The sequence below is a fragment of the Topomyia yanbarensis genome, chromosome 3, assembly GCF_030247195.1.
Source record: "Topomyia yanbarensis strain Yona2022 chromosome 3, ASM3024719v1, whole genome shotgun sequence".
NCBI lineage: Eukaryota > Metazoa > Arthropoda > Insecta > Diptera > Culicidae > Topomyia > Topomyia yanbarensis.
Window position 1 is genome coordinate 314,104,091 of NC_080672.1, and position 15,391 is coordinate 314,119,481.

Here is a 15,391-nt window from a genome sequence, read left to right on the forward strand (position 1 = left end):
GATTTCTTAGAACAGTGGTTTTCAATCTTTTTCGTTCAACGTACCTCTTTCTGAAATTTTTTTGCCATCATAACCCTGTCAGAAAAAAAAAAGATTTTCAATCGAATGAAAACATTAACTTTACAATCAGAAACCTGTTCCTGAGCACTCTCAGTAAGTATTTAAATTTATGACACACTGAAACAATATATGAAGACGAACATCCGATGGGAACGTATCACGAATCAGAATATACTGGCTTAAATGGCACGTTCCCCGTATGTAGTCAGGGATTTAGACTGTCTTCGACTACCTTTGCCATTTTTGATTCATAGCAAAAAAACCTGTTTTAATCCACCTAGCGGTGCAATTGTGCCTTTCTCATTTCTCTAAACTATGGCTCGGAGGCTTTTTATGTTCAACATAATTGTGGAAATGTCCATTACATTCTTAGTACACTTTGCACTTATACACAATGGCATGCCAGCCACGAACTTGATGAGCTACGTGTCGACGGTGAAACACTTGAAACAAAAAAATATCATACTCCATTAGCCTAATTAGCATTAGATCAATGTTATCTGCTTGCTAACTCATTTTGTCATGCGGGGATGGGTATGTGAGGAGGGCGAAAGTCCCATGAACGAACGACTCCCCAGCTTAAATTGGTATGCTTTGTAATACAGTGGTGGTTTAAAGATGATAGGGTTGAAAAGGAGGGGTATGAGGTGGTGGTCTGAGGGGTGACTTAAGGAGATTTTTAAAGGAGGGGAGTGAACAGTAGAGGGGGAGTGTAACCCCTCTCCGTAAACCATCAACTACGCCCCTGTTAAAATCCAGAAACCTTAAGCGAGTCGAAAAAAAAATTTGGGTTTAGGGGATTAGGTTGACGTTTTTCAGAGTGATTGCATAACCTTTCTATATGAGAAAGGCAAAAATGTGCAAAATCCAAAAAAGTGAATCTTCGTCAAATTTTTTTCGTGTTTGCATCAACTCTCGACGTTTTATGCACCTTGAATACATTTAGCATCAAAAATAAAAATTCTATTTTTAATTTTTCCCATAGTTTTTATGAGAAATTTCTGTGTGGCCGCACTCTGAAACCCGCAATTCCGGAACCAGAATTCCGATCGATCCAAAATTCAATAGCAGCCGATGGGAAGGTTGCACCTTTCATTTGAGACTAAGTTTGGGCAAATCGGTCCAGCTATCTCTGAGTAAAATGAGTGACATTATTTGACACATACGCACATACATACACACACACACATGCACACACACATACACACATACACACACATACACACACATACATACACACATACACACACACATACAGACTTTTTCCGATCTCGACGAACTGAATCGAATGGGATATGACACTCGGCCCTCCGGGCCGGGATTAGGTTGACGTTTTTCAGAGTGATTGCATAACCTTTCTATATGAGAAAGGCAAAAATCGTGTTTTTCGGGACCTTCAGCGCTAAAAACTTTTCTGCACGGTCATTTCCCAAGCAACATATGTAACATGTCAAAGAAAAATTTTAATCTATTTGGTTGAATATCAGTTGTAGGAAAGTATCAAAGCATTTTTTCAGACCATGGATTGTTGTTGTTTGTTGCTGCTAATCGAACCGTAAAAAGTAGTTTTGTTGACTAAAAGAATTATTTTCCTTTTAACAACACCGACTCTAAGCGATAGTTAGTAGGTGGAGCCTATTATGTTTGACAACTATTAGTTGAAAGTAACTCAACACTATAGTGGAAAGCAGCTGTCAGCGTTTGTTTGCAATTAGTATCATATAAAGAACATAATACTTGCAAACTTGGAAAATGCTTGTCGACACTTTAACAAAACAAATTTGCAACAACGAGATGGCGTTATCGATGCATTTGTATTCGTTGTCTTTCTTCTGTCAACGAATAAGCCACAACGAGAAGGCCGCCATGATGCTTTCATAAATTTTAGCACCATATTCGAATTGCATATTGGTAGGCGCAATCGAAAACTGCGTCATTTGTAGGGTTCGTCGCGGTTGCGGTATTTACCGTAACCGCGCGGTATTTACCGCACCCGCACCGCAAAAACTGCGGTGCGGTAAGACACTTTTTCTTGCGGATGCGGTGCGGGAAATGAGCATTTACCGCGCGGTATTACCGCAACCGCACTTAAAAAAATAATTGATAAGTCTGCAGTCTGCATAAAAAAGTGAATTAAAACTTTGACTTTTACCATTAAAGAACGACGAAACTTATTACCTTACAATAGGGAAACATAATAAACATTTGATTGCTCTAATTTCCATGGACTTGACAATGATTGGAAAATAAATCCGAATATAATCTGTATTCGACCTATCGCTACTTGATTTTTTACATTTTGTTTATTCTAATATGATAAAACAATCTGTTACTAAGAAATAAAATCTATAAGCTGTGTCCAATATAATTTGGCATCAGTATTTTTACGTCATATTTTGAACACTTTTAAAAATTTACAAGCGAACCTTTTCAAATATATAAAATGCACAATACAATTATTGAAAAACAATTGAATCCAATTTAAAAATGAATCATTTCTCTCGATTCCTCTTGACAATCGTGGAATTATGAATCGTTTACGATGACATTTTCTGAACTGTGAATTTTGATTAAATTGGAGAACTTTTGATTAATATGGAGAACTTAAAAGTTTTCCTATTGATTGCTGCGGAAGAACGTTTTTGTATGTATAATGATGAAGTACATGTAGGGTTCGCAGTACCGACCCTTTTTGTCGAGAACCGGTACTACGGTACTGAAGCCCTTTTTTTAAATTCGAAAAGAGCTTCAAAATGAAATTGAATGCTGAAACTGATTACCTTATTCTCAGATGATTGATTTGTGCTGATCAAAAAAACATGTTTATTGTTTTTAATTGATTCGGAATGGCATGACTCATTTCAGCAGAAAATATTTTTCGTAAGCGGCACCTTCTTTTATTTCGAAATCTAGGCCACTATTAAATCAATAACTGCTAAGCGGTGCGACTTTTATCGACTTTAACAGATGGTAAAAGTAAGAAACACTATTAATAACAGTAAATCAAAGCGAGAATGGCAGTAAATCCGAGCAGGTTGCTCGCTTTTCGTCTCTTGATTTGCTGTAAATTGGTTTCGACATGCATACCAAGGCTCTTTGCTTTCCTGTAAACTATGGAGTTTTGCTGAATTTTCCTATCACTAATAATCACAAATCGCCCCATTTGGAGTAGCTCACCAAGTCTAAAATTGTTAGCTGCTAAATCGCTGTTCTTTATTTTATAAATAAAGGTTTAAGAGCAAACCAAAGACATGATTTAGACCATAGTCTTATTACGTGCCACCACCCAGTAAAAAATGGAAACCAATCAGAATGTCGCTAATAAAAAAAATCATAGCAAATTTTTACGTCTCTTACGCTAGATGTGAATATTATGAAATTTAGTACAAGATCGTTAAAATTTAATAATAACAATATAAAGAATTTAAACATTCCGTTCAGTACAACGGGAGCTAGTAATGTTTAACTTATAGAAGGTAATTAATATAATTAAAAGTCATCTTGCAGACCGATATTTTGAAGAATGTCCCCCTAGAGAATCCACATATTTTTCATAAAAAAAATTGTATGGTACCGAAAATACCGGTACTGGCTATTCTTCAGTACCAGGATTACGGTACCACAAATGGGTCGGTATTCCCGGGATTTTCGGTACTGGTATTACCGGTACCACAACCCTAAGTACAGCTACATTTCATATGACTTCAGTGCTATGCTAAGATTTACCTTGTTTCGAAAGTATTTATCTCAAAATGTACGCAAACTTGCAAAGTGTCAACTTTTTTAATTTTTTAATAAATGTTACATTCTGAGGATTCCGTCAAAGTTAATGTACGTGTAAATAAGAGTAATATTTTATTATATTTGGTTATTCAAAAAAAATAATAATTTTTCAACACATTTTTCAAAAATACAGAATTTTACCGCATTTACCGCATTACCGCGCGGAGCGGTGCGGTAAATGCAGTGCGGTTGCGGTAAGCGGTGCGGTTTTATTATTTTTTGCGGTTGCGGTGCGGACTATCCATTTACCGCCCACATCCGCACCGCGACGAACCCTATTGTAAAGTAATAATATTTATCAGTTTGCAAAAAGCTCTTGTAGTTGCCTGGGCAATGATGTGAAGAAGAAGAAGAAGAACTGTGCAAAATTCAAAACGATTGGTCCAAAAAATTTTGTCTGCATCCAGTATCAGGTTCAGTTCGTAAATTTATAATTGTCAATTCATTATCAGACAGATGGCAGACTATAGGAAATAACTAATCATATTTTTTATTAATTAAAATTACTGGACTTTTGATATTTCAGGCTTGATTGGGTAGTCGTGCTGATAATTTGAATTACTTCATTTTCAGCAAAGTAGGTCTGGCAAATTCTATATGCATGGTTAGTAGACTAGTTGGGTAGGATGGTATAATAAGCCCCACCAGGCTAAAATTTCAGATTTCCATTCCATGGACGACATAATTATCTGAAGCAAATGAATAATTTTTATGGCATTTTTCATGTGTTGCAGAGCAGCAACTGATACAAACTTTTCAAAAGATGTAAGCTTACACTCTTTTTCTATAAGCATTTGATTTAATTTGGAACAGTCAAATTTGGCTGAACTGACAAACTACTAAGTGTAATGTTAGAGAAGCTCTTCAAGCCCTTGAAGTGGCTAGCGCCTAACAATACAACTCTATAACGTTCTCGATAGTATGCACCATTATTAGCAAAATAACGTTTTAGTCAATTATGGATCTTAAATAATAAATTGTTTAAGCGGTTACTCCACTGTAGAATTTTAAATTAATCGATTTTTTTATTTATTAGTCTAAAATGTGTTTTAGTATGTAAAAATGATATTCCAAAACATGGAGAACGAAAATTAATTCAAAAATATAATTTTCAATTTTGCCGCAACGCTTCTTATGTATAAAGTATAACCCATGTGTACAGCAAACTTTAACCGCGTTTTTCTCGAAACTGCTGGCCGGAAATGTAACTCGAGCAAATGATTTTTGGTCGCTTTGAAATTTTCACAGTATATTCAAAATTGATTTTTCTAGTCATGTACGCAGGATTAAATTTTTTATTGCTTACCTTTTTATTGATTAACGATTTTGTGTAGATTTTTATGACATTCTCTATGTTTTTTCACTCAAAACTGCGCCATTTTGCTTAAAATCAAAATATCGAAAAAATCCTATGTACATCGCTGTTGACATAAGGAATCAGAAAAACTTTAGTTTTTGGCGCTAGGTCAAAAATCACGGGAGATAAATTTCCGACCGTGGACCCCTTCCAAAAAAACGCGCATGAGGTGAAAATGCTGCAGAGCCGCCATCTTGTGATGAAATTGCTCGAAAAAATTATATTATTTGATACAATACTTATGTTATAAATCTCATTCAACAAGATTCACCATTTTATTGAGCAATAAAAAATTCTCGAAATAATCAGACTATTAAATGGCATAAACAGTGAATTTTAAATTAACTTTATTGTACAGTTTTTCTAATATAGCCGCGTATTGCTGATCAGAACGCAGCAATGCAAATGGCAGCATCATGTTTCCGGAAGAAGACAAAAATATGCAAAAAATTGTCATGTTTCTCTTGCTTGCGTACATTTTGTTATTTTCAATCCTCTCTTCGGCTTTCTTCTTGATAAATATGGCTCTCTTTGCTCGAAATAAAGATGGCAATAAATAAACCAGTTTATCAGGTAGGAAAGACAAGCACTGTCGAACTACACTAATACAATAAAATACCAATTAATGCGTAGAAAACTACGCATTTTTAATAAAAGTGGAATAACCCATTAAGTGGGTAAAGAGTTCGTATCCATAAATGAATACAGATCTTGTACGTCAACCTGGGTATGTTTTATTTATTATTTTTCGCAGAACTGTTACAACAAAATACGTGAAAAATATCCATTCATGAAAATCGCGTCAGAATGAAAAATACTGTCAATAGAATTATTTCTGAATTAAAAAAAACATAGAATAAAATTCATTTCACATTATTGTCTCCTTAACTACTTAACAAAATAAAACCGCCAACTGGATATATTTTTAATGGCTGGATCTTTCGTCTGCTCTAAAAATGCCAAACGCATATTTGCAACATCCTCAGTAGTTTAAACAGTCGTTTTTTACGAGCATTGCTGAAATGTTCCGTTTGCGCCACGTACTCAGATGCAGGCCGGTAATTTGCAGCTTCCGCTACGAACCTTAGTTTGCAGGTTAACTCGCTTAAAATAATTCTTAATGTCTTTTCACTCATGATTAATATCAGTATATCCATTGACATTATCTCATCGAGTAGTTGTGAAATGAATAAAAAGCACCAATTGTTATAAGCAATAAAATACCCATTTTTTGACAGCTCATAAAATGTGAAAGTTTTTTACCGTGTTTATCTACCCGCATTTTTTAATTTCTTTCCTTCTCTCTACACGCTTGATTCCAATTGCACATCAAAGGGTTACAGTAGAGCACGTTTGGATAAATTGAGATCTATTCAATCAATTCAGATCAAAGCTGTTTTTGCGAATTAGAAACAGAACTCGTCGCTGTTGTGCTATCTTATGACAAGCGCCATTTTGCACATTTCGAGAAAAACGATTTTTAAAGTTTGAGATTGAATATCTTGACACTTATAAATGGTATAAACAATTCAAAGAAAACAAATTATTCTTCTATCTATTCTGCATTAATCTCTCAAATATTACGAAAATCGGTTAACTACATTGTGAGTTTTCTTTAAAAATGTAAACAAAAGTCGGTCTCACACGTGTCATAGGTGTGTATTGATGACAAAATTTGTATGGCGTGTCATAATCGTGCATGGAAAATTTTCCATACAAAAAATCATCAATTATTAGCTTTTATTCATATCTTTGGCTTTATTTGGTCTATAAACAATAGGTGAGAGGCATTTTGAAGGAAATGAGTCAGGGATTCTAGAAAAAATAGTTATTTTTGGTTACAGTGTTGCCAAATATGCTATGTTTCCAGTTTAAAACTAAAATTGCATTTTTCTCACATTTCGCGCATTTTTGTTTCGAAAATGATTATGCCATTGTGTTTATCAGATAGTTTTACATATAAAAACATCTCATACATAAAGATAACTTGAGCCAATCCCCAGACACAGTCATTTGAAGCAAAAAATTAAAAATTTCTCAGCACGTTTCTCGCTATATCTCAGTAACCAATCAGAATGTCAAAATTCTGTAAACGCCACTTTGTAGAGATTTTTTAGACAAGTAATGTGGCATATCTAACTCAGTTTACCCCAAAATGGCGTTTGTCATAAGATAGCACAACAGCGACGAACTACAATAAGAATTGTTTTGATTCTTTTCTTTTTGCTTATCGCTAAGAGAATAAGCGGGACCATTTAATTCGTTAATATAAATCGATAACATATTTCCACGAATTATTGCCCATGTATCTATTGTATCACACATCAAAGAAAGTAAATAACGGAAGAAAATTATTGTTTTTAGGGGATAGATCCAAACAAATGACAATTGGATATAGATCGTAAAATGCAATATTTTATGAATTTACTTACACTGGTCGTTAGCAAATTGAATCAGAATGTTAACAGCTTAGAAATTAGCTCCACAAATACCCTAAGCTAAGGGTAAATAATTGATTTTAAATATGTGTAATGTTTCAATAAGAATAAAATCACATAAAACTTCTGAATACAAAATGTTTTGAAATTTATTGCGAACACAACGGTGATCAATATATTTATTTCGATTTTTGGCATAAATCGTTCCAATTTGCATTGATGCATTATTGAAATATATCTATATTCTGCCTGCCACAGTGCAAAAAAAAATAAATATAACGCTCGTGAATATAAATGATCATTCTGTCAAAGTTTAATTTTCTGTTTGATCTTTGTTTACTTTTTATTTAAACCTCGCTGAAAAACGCGTATAATTTTAATTCGCAGTCCTTCATTGATAATTGATCTTTATTCCAAACTTGTAAAAATTTACTTGAAACGAAAATAAATGTTCTCCCCCACGTCGATAGGTATCATGTTCAATTAGAATGACACTCACAGTTCATTTTAAATTCAAATTGAAATATTTAAACCAATTTTTTAATCAAAGTATGAAATCTCGACAAACATATAATTCCGGCTAAAAAGCCAACTGTCAAAATTCTCTTTGAAAGGGAATTCCGGACAAACCGTTACTCGCCAATCACAGATATTGGCAGTAAACAAAAGAGAAAAATTTTCTCTTCCATTAACTGCTATGAACTGTGTTTATCCAGCGACGGTTTGTCCGGAATTTCCTTTCAAGGAGAATTTTGACAGTTGGGTTTTAACCAGTAATCATATTTTTGTCGAGAAATAACTATCATGGCACCAATTACAACCGATGGTTTAGCCACCTCTAACTCGATGAGCGCCTATTCAAACTGAATAAAAACATGCATACGTACATCAATTTATTTTTATTTGTGCATATTATGTCATTACAAAGTACTGCACATCATCGGCCAACTTTCAACTATCCAACACGTTAAAGTTCTATGTTCAGAAACATATCGGCAACAAGTTGACAAAATTGTTCTCAAACCCTATGGAACGAGATATTTGACGAAGAAAAGCTATTTTACTGCAAGAAAATATCGGAATGAATTTACTCATTTTCTTTAACTTGAATTTGTTGTTTTTTAACATTGACGTGTAACGCGGATCAGAACGCAGCCATATAAATGACAGCATCGTTTGATTAAAGCTTACCAAATATTTTAGGCCGGTTTAAAAGTTAGCCCGGTTTAAAACAGTTAGTACGGCTTTGTGTTTACGGCTATAAATGTGCTAAGAAAATAAGTATTTTATATGAAGTAGTACAGTTCTACGTTTACCATACCTGCAACCCCTGCCCCTTGTAGTTTTTCTCGCAGCTTCAATAACGCAAGCTCTGTGTTTCGTTAAATAGCATACTAATCGCCACACACATTCCTTATCCAGGGCAGAAGGATCGTTGGTCCTGATTACTCCGTTTTCACTATTACGTATTCGACAGAGTACCCGGGTACCTTATCATATTTAAATCCACGAAATTCTAAACTTACCCTAGTTTACATTGAAACTGAGGGACATCTTAGAAAATTGTGGCAGGTATAGTATCCGGGAATAAAAAATGGAAGATTCATTAGCGAGAAGGGACGAGAGGACTAGGCAATAGTTAGTGGATCTACCTAACATTTAACAGACCGATACGATGCAAAACACATTTACATATAGACTTTGTGGGACACTGTAGACTCATTTGGTTTCCTGTAATCCACATTTTAGGCGGTATATTAATGAAATATTTTTTGTAAAGGTCAATAGAATCCAATATGGGTGTCAAATTTCATGCGATTTCTGACGGAGTGATCATTCCAGAAGAGGTTCTCTGGTAACCGTAAATGTCCATCACGAAGTCAAATAATCAGATGGTCACGTTAATGTAAGAAACAAACTTCTGAGCCAATATCCACAATCTTGAGATCCATATGTCTAGGATTATAATGTTATCCACCATATAGTATTCCAGTTCTGGGACATACCCCTGAAGAGTTCCTGAGTTCAAAACATCCAAAGGTTTCAACATTGGTTAGAAACTGATATTATCTCTAAAAATGCCGGTATCATAGTACCGTTTCTCATGTTAATGCTATTTTTAGTTGGACATATAAATAATAATTAACCCTTCAAAACTTTTTCCCTAGTCAAAAGTCTGTAGGTTGAAATCGGGGTCGGGTTCTTTGAACCAGTGATTAACCCTTTCATGCCTAACTTTTTTCTAGTGCATGTAGGGTTTCAAAACTAATTTTACTTAAAAACGGTGGGGTAAAGAAACACGAAAAAACCTTTTTCATAAAGATAAGTGCTTCCCTCGCAGTGCTAGAAGCTGTTAATTTTTTACCTTCCAATGCTCAATGCATTTCTCCTAGACTATTTACAATAGTCCACTTGCGTGGATAGCGTGGCCAGAGCCAGTCTAAATTGATTAGTTTTATCAGTTTTCAATAATATTGCAACATAACGAAGATATTTAAAAAAAATAATTTTCCGTTGTCGCTGTAAACTGTCCCTGGCAGCACTGCTCCACCGCAATCCAATCAGACTAATTGCAATAACTTCAATTCTAGAGATGATCCTTGTAACTGTTTATACTCAAATGAAAGGCAATGGTCACATTTGTTACCATTACAGTTATAGCTGTTTAAAAACGTTGTTGTTTACAAACAACATGGGCATGAAGGGGTTAACATGATCAAATTGAATCCAGCTTCTAGTTATTATGTTTTGAGACACAAAACTGCCACTCCATACAGGTGACGTTTATGAGTATTGCCGCATTAGAAATTAAGATACACCCCAATATTTAATTGACTACTCTTGGTGCTGATATAATTTTAATTTTATTGGAGGTTATTGACATTACTGATTGATTGCAACTCCGCAATACATGAATTACTTCACTTTATATGAAAATTTTTCCGTTTGCATAATTTGCAAAAATATGTCATGAAATCACCGACAAAAAACCATACTCAAATTTGAAGGGAATTTCTCAACTTCAACTTAAGCGCAAACATTGTCATCGGCCACGGACTCGTCAGCCCCCTCCCATCCCCCCTGGAATCGTCAAACATCACGCGAACCTTGACCGAGCCACCATCGTACGTAGCGAACATTTCTCTTAATTGAATTAGGAAAATAATCATTTTTCAATGTGCATCGGAAAAAGGCAGTGCACCTCACCTACTCGTCGTTCAAGGTGTTCGCCCATTCGCTGTTGCTGGCTTCGCGATAACTCACGACACGACCGACACCGGTTCGGTCAAACGGCTTCTTTCTCGACTGAACTGGACGGACGGATAAACTCCGGGCCCCGGGTTTGGCGGTCTCCGATCAAAGGCGGTGAAGACCCCAATCGGCAAACCATCAATCAAATGCTGTTTGTGAAAAATTATTAAAATCAATTAAAATGTCCATGGCTGAAAAATCGACCCGCTGCTGGTAAAATCCAGCGGCCGAAATGGGAAGCGTTGGTATGCAAATGATTTAATTACGCGGTAAAATACGAAAGAAATGGTTCGTTTCCTCCTGAGATGTGTATCTGGTTGGTGGCTGGGGAGACTTGATGGTGAGTCCATTTCTTTAATGATGCACCTTCCCAACATTATTTTAGGTTACTCAGTTCGGCTAGTGTTTACATATTTGATGACCCCTCCAAACCCGATAATCGAGTCTAATGGCTACAAATCGCCTAACCAAGGCACGTTTCCGTTGGAGAAACAAATGATTTTCCCCCCAATTAGGCCGTGACTCGCGACCTATTACTATAATTCGGAGATAACTTACAGCTGAGACACCGACCTGTGGCCGGTTCACAATTTCCTAATGTCTTAATTTTCCCCAAATTTACCGGACAAAGTGTGAGAAGATCAATTCTAATCGCTTCGAACAATCGCTAAACTAATTCTAACGGACAGAAGAATGGTAGTTCAAAGCATTCCAAATGTCTTCATCGATGGTCAGATCAAAATCTTTGTTTAGACTACCGACAGGACCGTAACCAATAATCGTAAAGAATTATAGCCGATTTCCGGTCGTAAACCGAGCGTTGCCCGACAGGCGGGGACATCTGTTCGATCGAAAGTTCTTTTCGGGGGGGAAGACAGTCATTTTCGATTGGCAAAGTATCCGGTGTTCCACGAAGCGATTTCGCAAACTGCTGAGTCGCGTTTGTCAACTGTCAGCAATTTAATTTTACTCTGTTTACGAGAGCTGGTTTCCGTTATCCCAAAACAAACGCTCCATTTCACGCTCGTTCAGCCAATTAGCTAAGTCAGATCGAAAGCGACGACGCACGGTGCGGTGAGTGAAACTCTGCGAGATTGCAATATTGGTCTACTGGTCGGTTGCAGGCTGTCTCAAATTGTTATTATTATTGTGACGGAGGATTTGACTTCCAGCGGACAACTTAATCCTCACTCGGTAGATCGGTTTGGACACGTGGGTGTCATTCGCCTGTACCCGATAGGCATCACGCATCCATGCGTACATACTCAGTTATGCGATGTTAATTCCAGAACGCATTGGGTGCAATCGATTCCGATCCGTTGTTGGTGCCTTGTGAGGTATGCAGGGCACTAAGTGAAGTCGTTGACCACCGGCAGTGACTGACGAGGGCTCGAGATAGTTGGATGTGGCTTTGACTATTGAATGTTGGGCACGTGTTTTGTTTTGACGTGACCTATTTTGTGAGCTAATGTTTGTTTACTAACTTTTACTTTTGTTGTTTTTTTCTCTTTGCAGGTAAGAACGGTTTTACGTGGGCATAACTTTTATGCTAGATTGGAGGTGGTCGAGATAGATAAAAAAACATAGGGTGAGTATGTCAGTTGAGGTTGTACCCAACTTTAATCTGCTATTCTGAGAGTAGCCATCGATGATATTTTTTGCGCCTGAATATGTGATCATTATGTGGTGTTTCTCAACGTAATTCATTCGAGAGCTACAGTAATGAAAACACTCACACATAGTTCAGTTATAAGTTATAATGGACACTTGAGTTTCCGTTCTGATCGACGATGAAATAATAATCACAACATTAGAACCTATCACTTTTCTCTGGTCTGCTTTGTGCATTGTTTTAGCATGTTGATATCAGGTGTATTAAAAATTAATTACTCGTTAAATTTCTCTTGAAACTTCGAGAAACTAATCATTGTTCTTGATTTGTGTGTATATCTTTATCTTTGATATATTTTTCCCCCATTTTGAAAGGCATTCGAACTTTTCCGTTAATTCCAACCAATATTTTTCGTACAACAGATCTTCACATTCCGATTTAGTCTCACTTTCAATAATTTTCAGGTGTTGTCTTTACAACCACCTAAAATTCTTCAGTTGGACGAAGCTACGGCAAATTGTATGGCTTCGTCACTTTTAGAACATATCTCTCGTTTTGGGTCTTGTTTCATTCCGTTACATTTCGTGGAACCATTTTGTTTCCTTGCCATCATAGTCGGCACCGGGCAATCAACGGATAAAAAGCAGGAAGGTGCACAATTTCCTAACAAAATGCGTCATAATAACGATTCAAGATTTTGAAGTACGCCCTTTACATTTACTTTTTTGTTATTGTTTTTTATTATAGCTATTTTTTTGATGATTGAGTTAACATATTATTATGCGCAACCAGAGAAGAGCCTAGAGACCCCATTTCAAGCAATATCGGTTGTAGACTGGTTGCTTCCATATGTTTTTAAACAAGATTAGGGAGAACTTCTGCCTATATAGTTGAGGCAACAAGCCATACGACCGTAGTGACCATCGATTTATTGATAGACGAATCTTAGCGAAAACGTAAATGTCGATCGGCTGCCTCGCACATGCAATTGTTCTTAAATTTTTTCTTCATGGTGCTCATCCTACACCATCAATTCGTGAGAAAACTCGAACGCGCTAATGTGTACCAAAACACGAGCACATGTTCGTCTGAACAACCGAATCCATGTATGTACGCGGTGTTCGTACACATAGATTCTTGATACCAGTTTTCTCTTTCTCTCACCCATCATCACTAGCACTGACTCATTCTGTTTTGTGTGTACCTTTCTTATGTACGCACATGGTGTACGTACACGATGTTTAAACCTAAGTTTGCACATCGTTCGCTTGGGTTCGGTGTTCGATGAGAACCTGTACACAAAGGCAAAGCATGTTTGAGGTTGAACGCGTGCACGAAGTTTTGTACATGGGTGCAAACTTGTCGATGTTCATGGGAAGACTGGTACTAGGTTAATTTTTTCGCCTACACCGACAAATAGCAAACAACTGATATGCTACAGATCAACATTGAATGCGCTATTCTCGAAATTTTTTCCAGTTTTTCTCTCAAAAATGACTAAAATTTACCAAAATAAAACCGACCGAAAGGGATTTTTAAAACAGAGTCACGCTGGACATTAAATTTCCCAGTTAACCAGGTGTCGTATAAAGATGACTAACAGAAATCGTATAAGCATGCAATTTTTATCGGAATTCTTTACCATTCTCGTATATGAGTGCAAACTAAGTCATTTAATGTATAAAAATGATCGTTATTAGTGAAGTTATATGCCACAATTATGACTACACAAATCCCGATCAGAATGAAATAACAAGCTTATAACAGAATGCAATTTTCGTAACATATTGTATTATAAATTTGGTCTCGTTAGTAGTTAAAATAACAGAAAATTATAACAAGTAACAACGGGAGATATAGTTTTGAAACATTCTTGTTATGTGTTTTTGATCGGGATGTGTATCGGTAATAGACAATTTAATCCAAGTATTGTACGCCAAGAATCGCAAAGTAAAGAGTGGTGGGGCTAATTTTGTATGAAATGCTGTACTGGTACCGGCTTAAATTCAATTCCCAAAATACATACGTCTCCCAACCTTTGAACGGAACGGATCGTTATATTTCACAGTGGTGTTCGGTGTGTAAATTCAGTGATTCAAGGTCATCCTTTGTTCGTTCGTTAGCTACCATTCTGCTGGTGCCGGCAGTAAATCCAGTACATTGTTTTCGCTGGTGCGGAACAATCGACGTTGTTTACAGATAAGTTTTGCTTTATTTTTTTCCTCGTTGCCTTTCTTTCCTTTTCCCTACTTTTACTCTACCTTGTAATCAAATAATAAGACACATTCTCGTTTATATAACGCTCTGCCCTCGTGCTTAAATGGCCGAGGGCGAAATACCATCTGATGTAATCATGGAAGTCCCTGATCCCCCTATTACTCGCATTGCTCCCCGTATAAAGCAGTACCCAGAAGGTTCCTCTGGGCCATGGGTGGTATATTTTCGGACCGGAGAGAAACCGGTTAATATATTAAAACTTTCTCGAGATCTGACTGCTAATTACCCGGCCGTAACTCAGATAACACGTGTTCGGGCAAACAAGATACGTGTTCTAGTGAGTGATCTCGGCCAGGCAAACGCGATTGCTTGCTGTGAGCGCTTTACGCGGGAATTTAAAGCATACGTGCCTTGTGTGGCCTGTGAAATCGATGGGGTAGTGTCCGAACCGGGCCTGAAATGCGAAGAACTGTTGGAGCACGGGGTTGGCTGCTTTAAGGACCCCTCTCTTGAACAGATTAAGATCTTAGAATGCAAACAATTGTATACTGCAAACACCGAAGGAGGTAAGACTACCTACTCTCTATCAGGCTCGCTTCGGGTGACATTCGCCGGGTCCTCTCTTCCCAACTACATCCTCCTTGACAGGGTTCGCCTACCAGTTCGCCTGTT

At 36.7% G+C, this 15,391-nt stretch overlaps 1 protein-coding gene across 2 annotated transcripts in view; it reads left to right on the forward strand.

Moving 5' to 3' along the window:
• Positions 1-15,391, forward strand: part of LOC131691395 (uncharacterized) — a 956,846-nt gene that overhangs the window by 779,989 nt on the left and 161,466 nt on the right. Inside the window, exon 4 of one of the 2 annotated variants that reach the window (XM_058977754.1) lies at positions 12,406-12,498. The exons of the other annotated variant lie outside the window; for it this stretch is intronic. Within the exon in view, the coding sequence (XP_058833737.1) occupies positions 12,406-12,477 (72 nt within the window). The 3' untranslated portion in view covers positions 12,478-12,498. Of the gene's footprint in view, positions 1-12,405; positions 12,499-15,391 lie in introns of those variants that run through there. 2 annotated transcript variants of the gene reach the window in all.